Source organism: Podarcis gaigeae, assembly GCF_964106915.1.
Source record: "Podarcis gaigeae genome assembly, chromosome: 11".
NCBI lineage: Eukaryota > Metazoa > Chordata > Lepidosauria > Squamata > Lacertidae > Podarcis > Podarcis gaigeae.
Window position 1 is genome coordinate 20,913,666 of NC_139687.1, and position 16,348 is coordinate 20,930,013.

Genomic DNA, 16,348 nt, shown 5'->3' on the forward strand with positions numbered 1-16,348 from the left:
CTAATTAAAGTAAAATTGCTCCTGTGACAACTGGGGCCTGTTTCCTTTCCCATGCTTTCTATTAGAAGGGGCATTTGATGGAAGAGGGAGAGCCTGAGTTCATGCATTCAAGCTCTGCGTTGGCTACCTGGAGTCAAAGGCTAAGCTCAGCACTGTCAAAGGCAGGCCTCCTGCTGCTCGAAAAAAATGAGGAGAAGGGGTAAGGCAGCGAGGCATAATAGCTACTATTGACAACCAAATTAGAACAGCTGCTTTGGGAATGATTCAGCCATGAACTGAAAATACAGCCAACACGAGAAGTAAACACGTTTTATTTGCAAGAAAATCTGTGTTGAGAATAACATGTGTGTAGCCAAAGGGGGATGAGGGTGGGGGGAGGAAGCATTTTAAAAAAAGAAAGAACCCTAAGTAGGTTGAAGTCTAACTTTCTCCTGCATTTTCCTAACTGTGTCCTTGGCAACATTAAAAGGCTCACAGTGTAAACTTTCATTAGCTCTGTTATTCCTTCAGGGCACCCCACCAGCCCATTTTCCTTTCCCTTCAGCTATTATTGGGGCGCTTCCAGCCTGCTGCTGTTTTTGAGTGGGGTTCTAGAACATAACCAGAAAATTTAGGTTGTCCCATTATAGTTGATTGGGAGGGAAGTCTTGTTCAACAAACCTCACTTTCGAAGGAAAGAGTAAACAGGTTGGTCTTAAGTAGCTGACAAAAGGTGTAAAGTGTTGGTGCCAGGCACACCTCTTTAGAAAGAGAGTTTCACAGTTTTGGGGCCAACACAGAGAAGACCCTGTCATAAGCCACTGCTCCCCGAGTCCCTGAGGGAGTAGCACTACCAATGAGGCTTCATCCACTGATCATAATACCCGCACATACGGTAGGACTAGCACATATGGTAGGAAGTGTTCCTTCAGATATCTGGGGCCCAAATGACTTTATACATTAAAGAAGGCACCACAAATTGGGCTCGGAAATGGATAGTGCAAATGTTTCAGGACGGGTATCATGAGTCCCTGCGGCCATTCTGAATCCCATTCTAGCTGCCACATTCTGCACCATCCAGACCATTTTGAAGGGCAGCCCCACACAGAACACATTGCAGCAGTCCAGTGTGGAGGTTCCCAGAGCATGGAGTACCATGGCCAAGTTGTCTCGATCCAGGAGGTTTTGTGGTTTGCACACTAGATGTAGCTGGAAGGAGGTACTCCTAGCCACCAAGGCCACATTGTCATTGAATCCAGGGGAGACTGCACACCTGCTGCTTCAAGGAGAGTCCAACCCTGTCCAGAGGAGGCCATACTATGTTCTCTGGCTGCAACATTTGCTTAGGTTGCCTCAGTTAAAGCAGCTTCATCTAACTGGCAATCAGGAACAGACCACATCAATTTTTGGTCCTTTAGCAGTACGGACATTTTTCCTGAAGTTGGACCGAGCTGCCTAATTATTAACAGCCGTTCTATAAACACAAGCCGGAAGCAGGTTTTGTGTGAACCTGCTTCTTAGTAATACGTGAAGCAGCCTTAGGCCGCTGGCATGCTGCATTGTGGATGTGGACCACATTGTAGTGAGTGACAGTGTTTTTGCTCTCTGATCATAGAATTGCAGAGTTGGAAGGGACCCTGAGAATCATCTAGTCCAACTCACTACAATGCAGGAATATGCAGCTGTCCCATACAGGGATCAAACCTGCAACCTTGGCATTATCAGCACCACGCTCTCACCAACTGAGCTATCCAGCTATGCATATACCTGGCATTATGCAGGCACAGTTATAAGCACTGCAGTTTTGCCAGTTGTGGGTCTGTCACTAACTCTCTCACTGAGAGAAAGCCACTGTTCCGCTAATAAGTTTTATGTCTGAGTTTACGCAGCACCCTATGATAGGGTAGGGTTGTAATTAAGTCTTTCTAATACAGCTCCACAAATGATGGAAAGCATCATCATGAGTTACCGTATTTTTCGCTCTATAAGATGCACCAGACCACAAGACGCACCTAGTTTTTGGAGGAGGAAAACAAGAAAAAATATATTCTGAATCTCAGAAGCCAGAACAGCAAGAGGGATCACTGTGCAGTGAAAGCAGCAATCCCTCTTGCTGTTCTGGCTTCTGGGATAGCTGTACAGCCTGCATTCGCTCCATAAGACGCACACACATTTCCCTTTACTTTTTAGGAGGGAAAACGTGAGTCTTATAGAGCAAAAAATACGGTATTTCTTAGCCGATGAGTTTATACGGCAACCCAAAACTTGACTGAATGTATACAAGCAACCCTGAGATAAGACAATGCCACCTTCATCTTTCACTAATTTTCATTCCACATATTTCCATTTTTGGATAATCAAACCATCTACTTAGCATTCTGTTTTAGCTTTCTCATGTAGCAGCGTCTTTTATATCGCTTCACATCCAAAAGCCAAATTCCGATGGTTGGATGTAGGATAATAACTCACCACCTTAAATTGGGATTATGACTCAGCCAGATGGTGCTTTGCTATCTGATCAGAAATCATATCGCTTAAGTCAGACACAAATGTACTACGGTAGATCATGTGTAAACAACAAAGGCAGACCAATGAATAAATCATACCTGAAAGTCATTGACTAAGGGAAACATCCGAGCCCTTCCAAAAGTGTTTGTGTAACACTGTAATTATATTTAGTGATTGCTACTATTAGGTTACATGTAAATAGTCTGGAAATTCAAATTTAAACTTTAGTTGGTGTAAGGCAAAGCTGCATTTCCTTCTGCAAACTCTTTATAGTTGACCGAGTTAAGCAAATTCCTGCTCATAGGAACTCAGCCAGAAACATACAGGAAAATTGAATGATTTTTCAGAACCGCAACGGATGGGTAGGTATTTTTGCTGAACTTTTGGGTTGAGTGATGTGCATCAGTATGCAAAATGTATCCACTCTGGGCATCTGAATGGTTTCTAGGACGCAGCTAAAGATTTTGCAGGGCCTGGAAGATTTGACATCAAAAACGTGTTACAAATGTACACAGTTTGCATCCAGAAAATGTGCTGTGATTTTGATAACCCAGTAATTTCTTCATACCACAAGTTGTCAGAACTGTGTCATTTAATCTTTTAGGAAATTCGAAATTAATGTAATATGCTGTTTTATTAAAAAATCTTTTTGGAGGCAAGCCGTACTGACAGGAGCAAGCTGCCCAGTGGAGCATCTCAAATGTCTGCATGGGGGCAATTTTTTATTGTCAGTACCCAGAGGTTAGAAGGTTCAGAACGGAATGGCCTTTGACAGGAAGACTTCTATGCAGCATGTTTCTGAGATGGAAAAAAAAGAATGCATAACTTCAGAATGAGTAACTATTTCTGGAAATGTCACATTGCAGCATCCCTGGCTCTGCTGTCTGCGCTTACGATATTCTTGACATTGCCAATGTATTTACTGGGAGATTCAAAGAACAGAAGTCTCCAGATTCAATATGGACACCAGTTCCTGATGAACGAGTGCCCAAGCCCAGGTACTTTTCTTTGCTAAGTATTCTGCAGTGAAGGGGCTGGGAATTTGATCATTGGTTTCGTATGCATGAACTGAGTGAGATACAGAGGCAAATGCAGAGAAGATGGAAGCATAACTCCATATAAACCAAACGGGTTTATATTCCCCCACTCTCTGTAATGAGTTTGGTCATGCAGGAATGGAAAAAATTATTTTAGGAGGCGGTCAACTACTCTGTTCCATTCTTTCCCAGAGAGCAAAGGAGAGTTAAACAGATTCCTCCGGGGAAAAAGGTCTGGTTCAGAATGTGACTCAGGGCCAAGTCCCGTCTTGTGCCACAAAGAAAGATGGTGGCAAATGCTCCCATGTGACCTGGCATTCTCTGTCATTCTCAGAGAGAATGAGAAGAGAGCAGGCAGTGATAGGTTAACTCATCCACTGATAAGACATGAGGGCTACCAACTGAGTTGTCAAAGGGTCACGCCTCTGGCCAGAAGATGGCTGATTATCCTTCATACCATCGTCTTCCCCAATGAACTCTCTGTGCCAGTGAGCTGGAGGGTAGTGTAGGAGGCACATGGTCCCATCTCTGATTCTGCAGGTCTTAATGCTGTGGGATTCCTCAGGTTCATGGTGTCCCTCATCACCAGCATTGGGCTCAGAGTCAGATACCTGATCCATCTCCTCAGTCACTGGATTGTTCCTTCTCTCTGGAAGGGACATAGGGGCCCTCACAAGGTGTGGTAAATCCATTGCTGCCTGCTTTCTTTCTGACTAAACAAAACTGAGCCCCCGCAGTAAATGAAATTTCCCATTTATATTGCAAGGTAAGGGAAACAGGATGTGAAAGTAAAGGATGATGTTGGTTTAAAAGAATTTATTTTTTAATCCCTGATCTCCTGAGAAAATGCTTTTTCCACACCCCCTTTTTACTTCTAACGGTATTCACATTTCATTTCAGTTTTGTCCCTAACCACCCCTGTACTAAACTTTGCACATTGCTCATGCATATACACTTCCTCCACCCAAAATTACAGGCATGGTTACACACACACACAGAGAGAGAGAGAGAGAGAGGGGGGGTGGCTGACAAATAATGCTCCATTGGCACAATTGCAGCAATGCAGTCATACAAGTTTGTAATTGGCTCATAGCAATGGCTAATGGAACCATCTTTGCAGTTGCTCAGTCTGTGTGTGTCTATCATTGTGCTGTGTGGACTTGCAGTGTCTCCTTTGGGAGTTCAAAGTCTGGACAAGCACAGCTACATTAGACAAGAAGGAATTGTGCAGAAGGGAACTGTTGGGGTAGGGCATACTCAGCAAAAGGAAGTAGATGTTTCTGTTGCCAATATATGACTGTTCTGGCCCAGTTTCCATGAGAGTACTGGGGAGATTCCAGGAATAAACTGAGCACATTTGTATTCCAGTTATCGAAGACAGATAACACTGTGTCTTATTAAAGAACTCTGCAGACTCATGCTGAAAAGGCTTGGGTTTTCATATTTGTCAAAAATAAAATGTTCTTGGGAGCCATAGCAAAGAGGATGTTTACTCTAATGCTGGCTGGATTCACCCTTCAAGCTGTGTTTTTAAGCAGCTTTTTTCACAGTTTCAGAAAAATGTAACATTTCCCTTGCAAATTAAATAAAGTACTCTTAATTCCAAGAAAGAGAGTGTTGGAAAAGAAAATCTGGAGCACGCCTAAGGAGTGAGCAGAATCTTGCCAAGCTGTGTATGTGTTTATTGGGCTCCATGTGGATGAATGAACTGTGAACTTGCATTTTACAAACTTCATAATCTGCTTAGGAAATTTATGTGCACTAATGGCCATAAATCAGGTTTTCCCACAATGCAGAACTGAGTGTTGAATTCTACTCTCGCCCTGTGGAATGACTAGGCCCAGAGGAAATCTAAGAGTGCTTCAGTTGGTGCCATTATGCATTGTTCAGTTTCTACAAAGCCTCTGGCACACTCTCACTTAATAACAGGTGCTTAGGAAAACAGTTTATGTAGATTATTTGCACAAAGCGATAAATAATCACATTCCCTCCCACCCTGTTTTTGATTTAGGCCAGGTTCTTGTGCTGGCTCAACATCACTTGAAAAGTACATGTCTTCCAATGAATTTCCAGATGACACTCTGAACTTCATCAAAACACATTCTCTCATGGATGAAGCTGTTCCATCCATTGTCAACAAGCCATGGTTTCTGCGGACGATGGTCAGGTAAATAAATATATTCCATTCCGTTTCCTTTCATGTCTGCCTGTCCAAATTTGGTAATGAACTCTGATGTTGATCTTTTGAATGTCCATACATTAAAGCCAAGCATCTATGTAGGAGGTGCTTTGGAAACTAGTTAAAAACCGGAAATAGAGGACAATAAATAATTGGATAGGGTTGACAATGGAAGGAGCTTACAGGTGCATCCCCAAATATTTGTACTAAGAGCAATGTTTATTTTAAATCTTCTTTTAAAAATAATCATCATCTGGAGACAGAGAGGTAGAAATGGGGAAATGACTATGCCTGTAGATAATCAGATTATTTAGGATGCTGACATCCCAGCCAGACTCAGAAAGGCTCCAGTAAGGCTAGCCATATTTGGAAACCGAATGCTAGACTGGATGGACCTTTGGTGTAATCCAATAAAGCAATTGTTGCATTCTAATGGGTTAGGAGAGAGACAAGAATGTTCCTGCAGAACTACTTTTTAATCTCCTTACATTTATATCTAAACTTTCTTCTATAAAATCATAAAACTGTAGAATTGGAAGGGACCTGAGGATCATCTAGTCCAACCCCCTGCAATTCTGGTATATCTAACCATCCCATATAGGGATTCAACATGTGACCTTGGTGTTATCAGCACCACGCTCTGACCAACTGAGCCATTATTAAACCCAAGGCTAGCATTCATCCATCTCCCAGAAGATCTCCAATCCAGGCTCTGACCAGACATGCTCAGTTTCAACCAGGTCATAAGTTCATGTCCCTCCAGCCGATATCCTGGGACCTTCTGGGTATCATAGAACTTTAATGAATGGAAAGTTGTTACTAATTCCATCCAGGCTACCCTCAGTCTATGTTAGAGAGGAAGCACGAATTACACATTTACTTTTAAGAGTCAGCATTTTAAATACTTTTGATTTAGCTGCAAGGTACATTCACCGGATATGAAAGCTGTCTGCTAGGATGTTTTCAGGATATGCTGATGTCTGTCAGGATATGTTATGGAAAGTGTTAATGTTTACACAAGTGTTTAAAGAGAACTATTCATATCCAAATAATCCCATGGCTCAACTTAAGAAGAAACAGTGAGGGGTTATTTTTCTCCAGAAGGATACACAAGTCAGCTACCATCAGAAACGCATTTCTAGGGACTGGAATATGCATCAGAAGATTTGTGAGCTTTGTGTCACAGGTGTTTGTATGTTGTAAATATTTAGTTGTACATCTTTCAGGAATAAACGGATAGTTTTGTACATGGATGTAGGACCACATACAAAAATAGGATACAGAATTCAGTAACCATGCAAAAAGCTCTCCATGAATTGTTTTATATTATGATAGCTTACGGCTTTAGGTAACAGATTTGAACTAAACTAAATGGAGAATCAGGCAGTGAAATGCTGTGACCTCTCAACTCCCAATGTATGGCTCTCCCTGTGTGCTTGCCTCAAAGTTGCAGAATAAATCTAGCTTTCAAAGTGGCCTTGTTGTTTTAGCCATATTGGCCCACCCTAGGCATGATCATGTCCTGTGTGGAAATAATTTGGATCTGTCTATTTTAAGTGGGAAATTGTGTTTACATTTGAATAGATAAGCTCTGCCTTATAAAAATACTAAATACTGACCTATAAAGTGAAAGAAAGGGAAAAAAAGATAAAGCAAATGACAGCCTATTGGGATAATTAAAACTGCAATGTTGTTCCAGATACCGCCTGACCAAAATTGCTGTGGATAATGCTGCTGGGCCAAATCGGAATCACACTGTGGTTTTCCTTGGATCAGAGAAGGGAATCATTTTGAAGTTCTTGGTCAGGACAGGAAACAGTGGTTTTTTAAATGACAGTCTTTTCCTGGAGGAGATGAGCATTTACAATTCTGAAAAGTATGTATTGTTGGTTCTCTTTCCTATATGTGTTAGTCTCACACATAGTGCAGCCCAATGGGGGTGGAGAGCCAAGGAAACTGGGTTTTTTTTTATTAGTATTGAATGTGGAATATATGTTGTTGTTTTCAGGAATTTTTATTTCCCCATTTAAAAAATGACTGTGGTCAACACATCACAGCAAATAATTATACCTCCACACACACAAACGGAATAGTAAACACATTATTTTGGGTATTGCAACTATAGGCCTCTTCAGGCATTCAGGCAGCATGTTAAATTAACGTGTAAGGGAGTTGCGGGGATGACTGCAGTAGCCCTGTCAACACTGTTCCCATTGCCATTCTGATCACCTTCCAACCTTTTGATGCAGGGATTCTCCTGTACTCAATAGTAACTCTATGAATGCTCAAATACACTGTCTCTGTAAGTTGGCAAAAGGGACGTGGGTGGCGCTGCGGGTTAAACCACATAACCTAGGACTTGCCGATCAGAAGGTCGGCAGTTCGAATCCCCACTATGGAATGAGTGCCCGTTGCTCGGTCCCTGCTCCTGCCAACCTAGCAGTTTGAAAGCACGTCAAAATGCAAGTAGATAAATAGGTACTGCTCTGGCGGGAAGGTAAACGGCGTTTCCATGCGGCTTAGTCATGCTGGCCACATGACCCAGAAGCTGTACACCGGCTCCCTCGGCCAATAAAGCGAGATGAGCGCCGCAACCCCTGAGTCGGTCATGACTGAACCTAATGGTCAGGGGTCCTTTACCTTTAAGTTGGCAAACAACACCCCCTCCACACAAACACACACACGTAATGGATGAAATATGGGAAGATAGCGAGGAGTGGGGTTGGATTGTTTTCCCTATGCACTCTGCAGCCTTTTCATCCCTGGATGTGCCTCCCAGGAGGGAAAAGCAAAACTTCCTTGTCACTCTTTGCTGAGTCACCCTACCTCCCAGTCTCTTAAGCAGGCTCCGCAAATCAGGATATTAGTTTAAATGATAATATGATTTAGGGAGCAAACCAAACTCCTGGCAGGCAGCAGCAAGGTTTAATGGAGAGGCTGAGGGACTACTAAGTCCAGAGCACAGCTGGATTAGGAGGGAAGGCAGGCCATGGAAATCCTGGTGGTTTTCCCATCACACCAGTTCCACACTGGCACAGGAGAGAGGCCTAGATTGAGCATGTTGCTGGTAGCCAGACCAGCTTGTAGTCCAGTGGAAACTTGACCAGCCCAGCTCTCCTCCGGCCTTCTAGCCTGTTTCAGAAGCATCTGCTGGCTACTACCAGCAGGGATACTACTGGTGCTGGCTTCTGCTTGTGGTTTATACAGGTGAAGTTGGGAGCTACATGGCAGCAGAGCCAGACACCTCTCCCTCTGCACCATCCAACCCCCTCCAGGACAGCAGATTGGGAACCTGAATTGCTTATGTGCCTGTTGTTGTTGTTAGTAAACTGGAAATTTCTACTTTCATGAGTTAATCCTGTCTGAGAAATGTTTCTGTTGTAAACAAATTGTCTTTCTGATTCCATTGAGCTGATCAAACGGCCTTTCTCTCCCCCTCCAAATCAGGTGCAGCTATGATGGGGTGGAAGACAAGAGAATTATAGGGATGCAGCTGGATAAGCAAAGCAGTGCCCTCTATGTAGCATTCTCTAACTGTTTAATCAGGGTTCCCCTCGGAAGGTGTGAGCGTCACGGCAAGTGCAAAAAGTAGGTACTTCTTTACGTGTGTCCCCTCAACTGCTAACTCCATTCTCAAACACACAAAAGTATTGATTCGTTGATAGTGACATTGAGCTACTGATCGCAAAGAACTCCATGTCTGTCTCCTCTATTAAGGGCCTGCATAGCATCTAGGGACCCGTATTGTGGCTGGATGAAGGAAAGTGGGGCATGCATGCAGCTGTTACCCGGAACAACGTAAGTTATAATTCGCATTGAGAGGTACATTAACCTGCAGTAACAGTATTGCTCAAATAGGCTTTTGAATAGAGTTCTGATGAAAACCAGCAGGCAGCCAATAAACATTTGTTTTCTTTCTATTCTCTATGCTTCCATGGTACTATTATAGGCAGATTTATTTCTGACTAGGATTGGAGCTACATAGACATGCAACGCGGAGAGACCACCAGAAAACTTTTTTTGTGTTCTTTTCACCTCTTTGTCGCGTAACATTTAAGATAACTTGCCTCATGCTGAGATGCCATGTTGTTGTGGTTTCATGGCACAGCAGTATTGCACAATTCAGAAAATCTGAGAATTATATACCGCCCTAAAACCGCCCCAAGACTTGCAGGTATAGGGTGGGATAGAAAGTCAATTAATAATAATAATAGTAGTAGTAGTAGTAGTAACAATAACAACAACAACAACAATAATAAATGATATGGGCTTCCTTACAGCACAACGACAACAACAACAACAACAATAATAAATGATATGGGCTTCCTTACAGCACAAGACCATATCAAATTACCAAGCACATACCTCCTCACATTCTAAGTTAAGAAGGCCATTGTAAAAAAAAGGCCTCAACTGCAGATTCCTTATCACATTTTTATGTCATGTACTAACTCAGAACAGGGATGCCCAAGCCACCTTTTTGTAATAGATTCATATATCCAAGGAGGACTTTCATGGGCAGATAGCAAACCTTTCCACATAAGCTTAATACTGTGTTTGCCACTCTGAATGACCATTTCCTGCTTTGTGTTTTTAGATTCATACAAATGAGCCCCAGACATTCTCCAGGTTATTGGGGGTTTTTTTGGGGTGGGGAGGGGAACACTGCATCTTTCATGCCAATATATATTCCTTAAGTTTCAGTTAAATACCGTGGCATGATCACATCAGAAGTCTAGGTACAGAAACTATCTGTCCTGACATGTGCCCATGTTGCAGTACAGTACTGGTTCTATATTGGTTGTCACGTAAAGATAAGGGTGAGAAGGAATACTTGGGGATCTCATTAGGAATCCTCTTCTGCTTGCATTGTGCAAGTGTTAGAATAATAAGCGGGTTTTGTCTCTTTCTTCCTTTCACTTCTAGGCTCAGTGTGTTGAGGCCTGTGAGTGCAGTAATTCTCACCAGCCTGTTTCTTTCTTTTGTTTAGACTTGCATTTGAGCAGGACATTGAGCATGGCAATACCGATGGCCTGGGAGACTGCCAAAGTAAGCACAACTGTTTCTGCTCTTTTATTTTATCCTACATTAGAGAATCTCTATAGATGCTTGGGTGCTGCCTGCTCAGTATCAGCAAAGTTAAAGATAGAAAATCATGACAATAGCGAAAACAGTGTTTTAACAACAGACCTTTTTAAAAAAAGACAAGAGAAGCATTCAAGGAAATTTGCTGTACAACAACACCACATATTTAAATGGCAATTGTGTTGGAATTAAAACCTAGCTCCGAAGAAAATGTAATTACAAATTCCACCTAGGTTGTGTAAGAGGAGTGTTTTTGAATGCTGAGTTGGTGCCTAGGGTAACATTGAAATCAGCCACGGGGCACGTTTTTTGAATATTTCCTCCTACACAAGACATTTGTGTCCCTTCCGGCAATTTTTTGGTGTTACAAGAGCAAAAGCGTTCACAGATTGGCAACATTCACCACAGACGCAGAGATGGGATATTTTAGCAGGTGATGCTCTAGAGAGAATAAGATCCTAGCAACAATCAGCTGCTGCTTCCATACTTTCTTTTTTTAAAAAAAATAACCATTCTATCCTAGCAATAGTAACATAAACACAAAGCCAATTAGATTTGGCTACGAGCCCGGCACCACCATAAGGCATACTTGGATAGCTGCCAGGGCCCAAGTGCCGTGGGAGGGATCACTCCTGACACCTACTCTGGGCCACATTACCAAAACAAAAAAAAAACACTGTTTGTTTGTTTGTTTGTTTGTTTGTTTGTTTGTTTGTTTGTTTGTTTAGGCTTTGGTGCCAAGTGGCTTTGAACCACCATCTTGGATTTACTCCCAATTCCCCAAAAGTTAAGCAATATTGAAACATGGGTGGAAATACAGGCCCTGCCTATTAAATCATATTGACAACCCTCTTTTCGTCCCCAAAGATCTAAAGTGACACACAAACATTTGGCAAATTCAAGACCTGGGAGCAGATGTTAGCGGGTGAGGCGGGGGCAGCATCGTAGTGTAACTTTTTGCAGAACGATACCATCAACTGCTGGAGCCCCCTGGCCCTCCGTCTGTCAGGTGAATGAAGTTTGTTTGCGACAAAATAACATAGAGGAAATCAGAAGATGAGGGACAAAATCAAGCAGAGTCTGGGTACTTATTTCCTTTGATGGGGATACCTACTTCTGTTTGCATTTCTAATTAGAATCTAAGGTTGCAGTTCAGCTGGCTGAAGATCTTTTGTTACAGCTCAATGTGTTTTACAAGTTGAACCTTTGCAGTTCGAAATAAGCAGCGCTGCAGTTCAGTTGAGCTTACTCCTAGGAAGCTATGCATGCAATTGCAGTCATTGGGTGTTATGCTATGTCCTCTTCAGAGTGTGGGTGCATGCAGACACATGCATATATTAATTGTGGATCGGCTGCCTGCATTTTTTGAATCCCTTGGGGCTGTGGCTATGGGGGCCGTCACTTCACAATATAAGAGTGCACTGGGGAGAGGGCTGTTAGATGGCACTTCGCCACAGACCTCCTCACCTGTGGGGCTGGCCCTGTTTGGCTATAGACCAGCATCACTATTACTAGGACTAACAATATTTATAGGGTTGCCATATTCCCAGAAGTTGAAAATCCAGACAAAAGTTGTTTGGGGGCTTTTTTAAAAAAAACCTCCCTGCTTGCCATACAGCCTGGTTTTCACGGACGTTTTGCCACTTCAGCAAAAGCAGGAAAGAGAGTGAGGGAATAAACTTTGGGGATTCATTTCAGGCCCTCTACAAGACACTTTCTTCGTGTTAATGATGTTTGCATCTAAACATTTTGGCTCATCCCAATTTGGAAGCAATAAGCATATTCTCAGAGTCTGATTCCAACTATAGATTTTTAATGCAAATAAACATTTGCTTAAAGCGGCTTTAAACAAATGCATGTTTGCTTTACAAAAATGGAGCCAGGTTTTGACTTGGGCTACCTAAGTACAGTACTCAGGAAAAAGACACAGCCTGCAGTGTAGGCAATCCAAACTTTGGATTCAGCTATGTTTAAGTGAACAGAACTAGATATAGATCTGCCAGTCAGTAGTTGAAAAGGGAAGAGCAAGGAGCATCTTAACTTGATTGTTAACTATTGATTGTTAGTGGTCTGTATTCCTGAAGCTGTCATGATCTATGTGAGGTGCTTGATCAAACTTGCTACCGCCTATCACCTGATAGTGTCCAAAACTTTGAATCAATTTATACACAAAGATTTAGAATGTGAACAGAGCTGAGAGCATGTATGTTTGAATACCTGTTTTTCATTGTGCATGTCCCAAAGTGATTTGTTCTTGAGCAGATTTGAAAAGGCCTTCTTTAAATGAAATCGAACCAACTGCACACTTTGAAAAGCACCAAATCAGTGCAAATGCAATTCATAAACCCTATGCTTACCACATAAACCCTACAAAGTTAGCTACACATAGCTGCATGTAGCGCCCCAAAGAGAGAGAAGGAATGTGTGCCCTTCAGATGTTGCTCACAGCATCCTTGGCCAATGGGTCATACTGGCTGGGAACAACAGGGATTGGAGTCCAGCAATTTCTGGAGGCTACCATATCAACCAGTCCTACCATAGTATATTCAGCAGAGTGAAATTTGGACAATTGAAGAAGGGGTGTGTATGTGTAGATCCCTTAACACTTTCCCTCCTTGACTCTTTCCTTCTCCAAATTCTCTTCTGCAGGCATTGAAATGCATGTTTTCCCTTGCATCTAACATATAATTCGTCTCTGATAGTGTTGTTGGACTCTTTAACTCCCCTCAGCCCAGCCAGCATGACCAATGGGCAGGGATGATGGGAGTTGTAGTTCTGCAATATCTGGAGGGCAGCACGGTTGAAAGCTCTTGAGACAGCTCTATGTTCTGATACCTTTAGCCAGCCTTGAGAGTTTCTTGTTCACAAAGAGCTACAGAAGGATCAGCAGCGCTCTCGTTGAGTAAGAGGCAAATCAAGATAATGTAAAGCTATCAGAACAGAATGTACCCCCTGAGATGAAAAACACACACATGGCCAATTATTTAATGTTCAAAACTCATGAACTACATCCAAGATGTAACCTTCTTCTCTAACTCTTAAAATCAGCCTATCTGTGCTAACCTCAGGAGGAGCATTTAGAAGCTCATATGCCAGAAGTCTTTTAAGTTACTGCCTCAGTGCCTTGGTTTTACACAAAACAGCCGTATCCTAATTCCTTCAGCAGTGCTTAAGGATAATTCAAGGTGCATCCTCAACTCACCTTAAATATCCTTATCCTCATAACTTTAATTGCTTTTAATTGGCTAAAAGAGAAAGAGGGGAAAATATGTATCATTTAACAGAGAAAGGAAAAGAACGTGGCGTGCATTTTAAATACTTCTAGCTCATCCTAAATATGCCTACTTGGAAGTAAATTCCAGGAAATTTACTCCAAGAGGGTAATGATGGTGGTGGTTATTTATAATTTTACCCTGCCCTTCCTCCAAGAGGAGCCCAGACACTGAATTCTTGGATCCTGAACATAGTTATCTCAAAGTAAATTTCACCCAAAAAAAGGACTTGCAAAGTTGCAATCATAAAATCAGTGAAGCTTGCACCTTTATGAGTAAATGTACTGAGGTGAATGTGCCTTGAATTTACAAGCCGTTAGGGCTGAGACCTACATTCTTGAATTGCTAAGAACAAAACATCATGCTTCATAGTTAGCTTAACTTGGAAGTTACGTTCCAGTGCTCACAACCTAAAATCAAAATAGTGTACAGTCATACCTTGGTTCTCAAACAGAATGCATTCTGGGAGTCCATTTGACTCCCGGAACCGTTCAAAAACCAAGGTGCGGCTTCCAATTGGCTGCAGGAGTGTCTGCGCCAGACATTCAGCTTCCGAAAATTGTTCGAAAACTGGAACACTCACTTTCAGGTTTCAATCATTTGGGAGCTGATTTGTCCGGGAGTCAAGGCATTTGAGATCCAAGGTACGACTGTGTAATCTAAACCCATTGAGTTCAGTGGCAGGTGCTGACGGTGAATTTTGGTATTATGGCATCCTGTGCAAGGCCAAAATTTGCCCATCCCTCCCAAGTCCCTGCACTGCCTTTCCAAAGCTGAGTAAGGAATTGCCCAGCTTTGGAGGAGACACAAGGGCTCTGGCAGGGTCCTAGAGCCTTCCCCCTCCTACCCAGAGCTGGGACAGTGCTAACTAGGGCTCAAAGACCCTGTCAGAGCCCTCACACCTCTTTCCCAAATCCCTGTGCCTCACTTCACCCAGCTTTTTAAGGCCACTTCCCCAGCTTTGAGGCGATGCCCCCATGGCTCTGTGCAACATGCACGTGCACCACTCGCACATCACTAAATCCATCCCTGCGGGTGGGATTGCAAAGGCATTTCCCCTGGAAGCTAGCTCCATTTTTAGTTGTTTGTTTGTATACCTCTCTTCATCTGACGTTCACAGGGCAGCTCACAACATAAAAATACACAATGAGAACACAAAATACATAATAAAATGAAAACAAACCAATAACCTTCCTTCCCATAGAATGTTAAATCAACCACATTCACAGTCGTACCTTGGTTCTCGAACGCCTTGCAACTTGAACATTTTGGCTCCCAAAGGCTGTAAACCTGGAAGTGAGTGTTCTGGTTTGCAAAGGTTTCTTGGAAACCGAACGTCTGACGCAGCTTCTGCAACTTCTATAGCCAATTGGAAGCTGCGCCTTGGTTTTCAAACATTTTCGGAAGTCAAAGGGACTTCCGGAACGGATTCTGTTCAAGAACCAAGGTACAACTGTATATTGAGTACTATGTGGATTAAAACCTAGTACAGTTAGATGAGTGCCAAACAGCCCGCATGTTTGTATGTACCGTAACTCTTCTCGTCAATGTCAGTTGATGAAATAAATATATACAGACCCATATAAACTACGGAGTGGGTCCCATTGTACATAACAGAGACATGCAGTCCTACTGCATTTGCCACTTTGTTTATAACTTGCAATCCAGTTTGCTTTCCACGCATGAGCTTTTCTCTCTTCCGCATCAAGCTGTTCAAAGGCAAGGAATCTGGAGCCTTTCTGCCAGCTTGAGAAAGTTTTAGTCATACCCCCTGGACAGGCAGGCTTCCATGCATAGGAATGATCCCAGGCTACAACTGAATACGGAATAGGGCCATCTCTGTGTACGAATTTGATCGCACCCATCTCTCCTCCAGCGTGAAGCTTATCCCATAGTTTACAACGAGAACATGATAATTTCCTGGTAATTCACAATTGGGAATTGGGGACCATGGCATCTTTCATTGCATTCCTCACTCTCATTTGGCACATAAATCTGAACAGAGATTGCGCTCCAGATTTATTCTTTATGAATTCCACCAAAACTGAATGTAAGACTACTAAAGAGCATTTGAAATTCAACCATATAGATATACACCAACTAATTATTTTTAAGATGAATTTCTTACCACATCATGACAGGTTCTGGTTTTGTCACGCTGGCTCAAAGGAGCTAGGACATGATAGTTAATTGACAAAGTTTATTATAAAGGCACCAGTCTTGCACCCTGAGTGAGATCGATCCTTTTGCATACAGCTAGTTATATGCTCAAGCCTGGGTCCCATTTG

At 42.5% G+C, this 16,348-nt stretch overlaps 1 protein-coding gene across 12 annotated transcripts in view; it reads left to right on the forward strand.

Annotated features, from left to right (window-relative positions):
- SEMA6A (semaphorin 6A) overlaps positions 1-16,348 on the forward strand; it is a 180,370-nt gene that overhangs the window by 128,442 nt on the left and 35,580 nt on the right. For all 12 annotated transcript variants that reach the window (XM_083702229.1, XM_083702234.1, XM_083702224.1 and 9 more), the window contains 6 exons: positions 3,354-3,485; positions 5,536-5,691; positions 7,403-7,579; positions 9,151-9,291; positions 9,421-9,501; positions 10,694-10,752. In XM_083702229.1, coding sequence (XP_083558355.1) covers positions 3,354-3,485; positions 5,536-5,691; positions 7,403-7,579; positions 9,151-9,291; positions 9,421-9,501; positions 10,694-10,752 — 746 coding nt within the window. The remainder of the gene's footprint in view (positions 1-3,353; positions 3,486-5,535; positions 5,692-7,402; positions 7,580-9,150; positions 9,292-9,420; positions 9,502-10,693; positions 10,753-16,348) is intronic.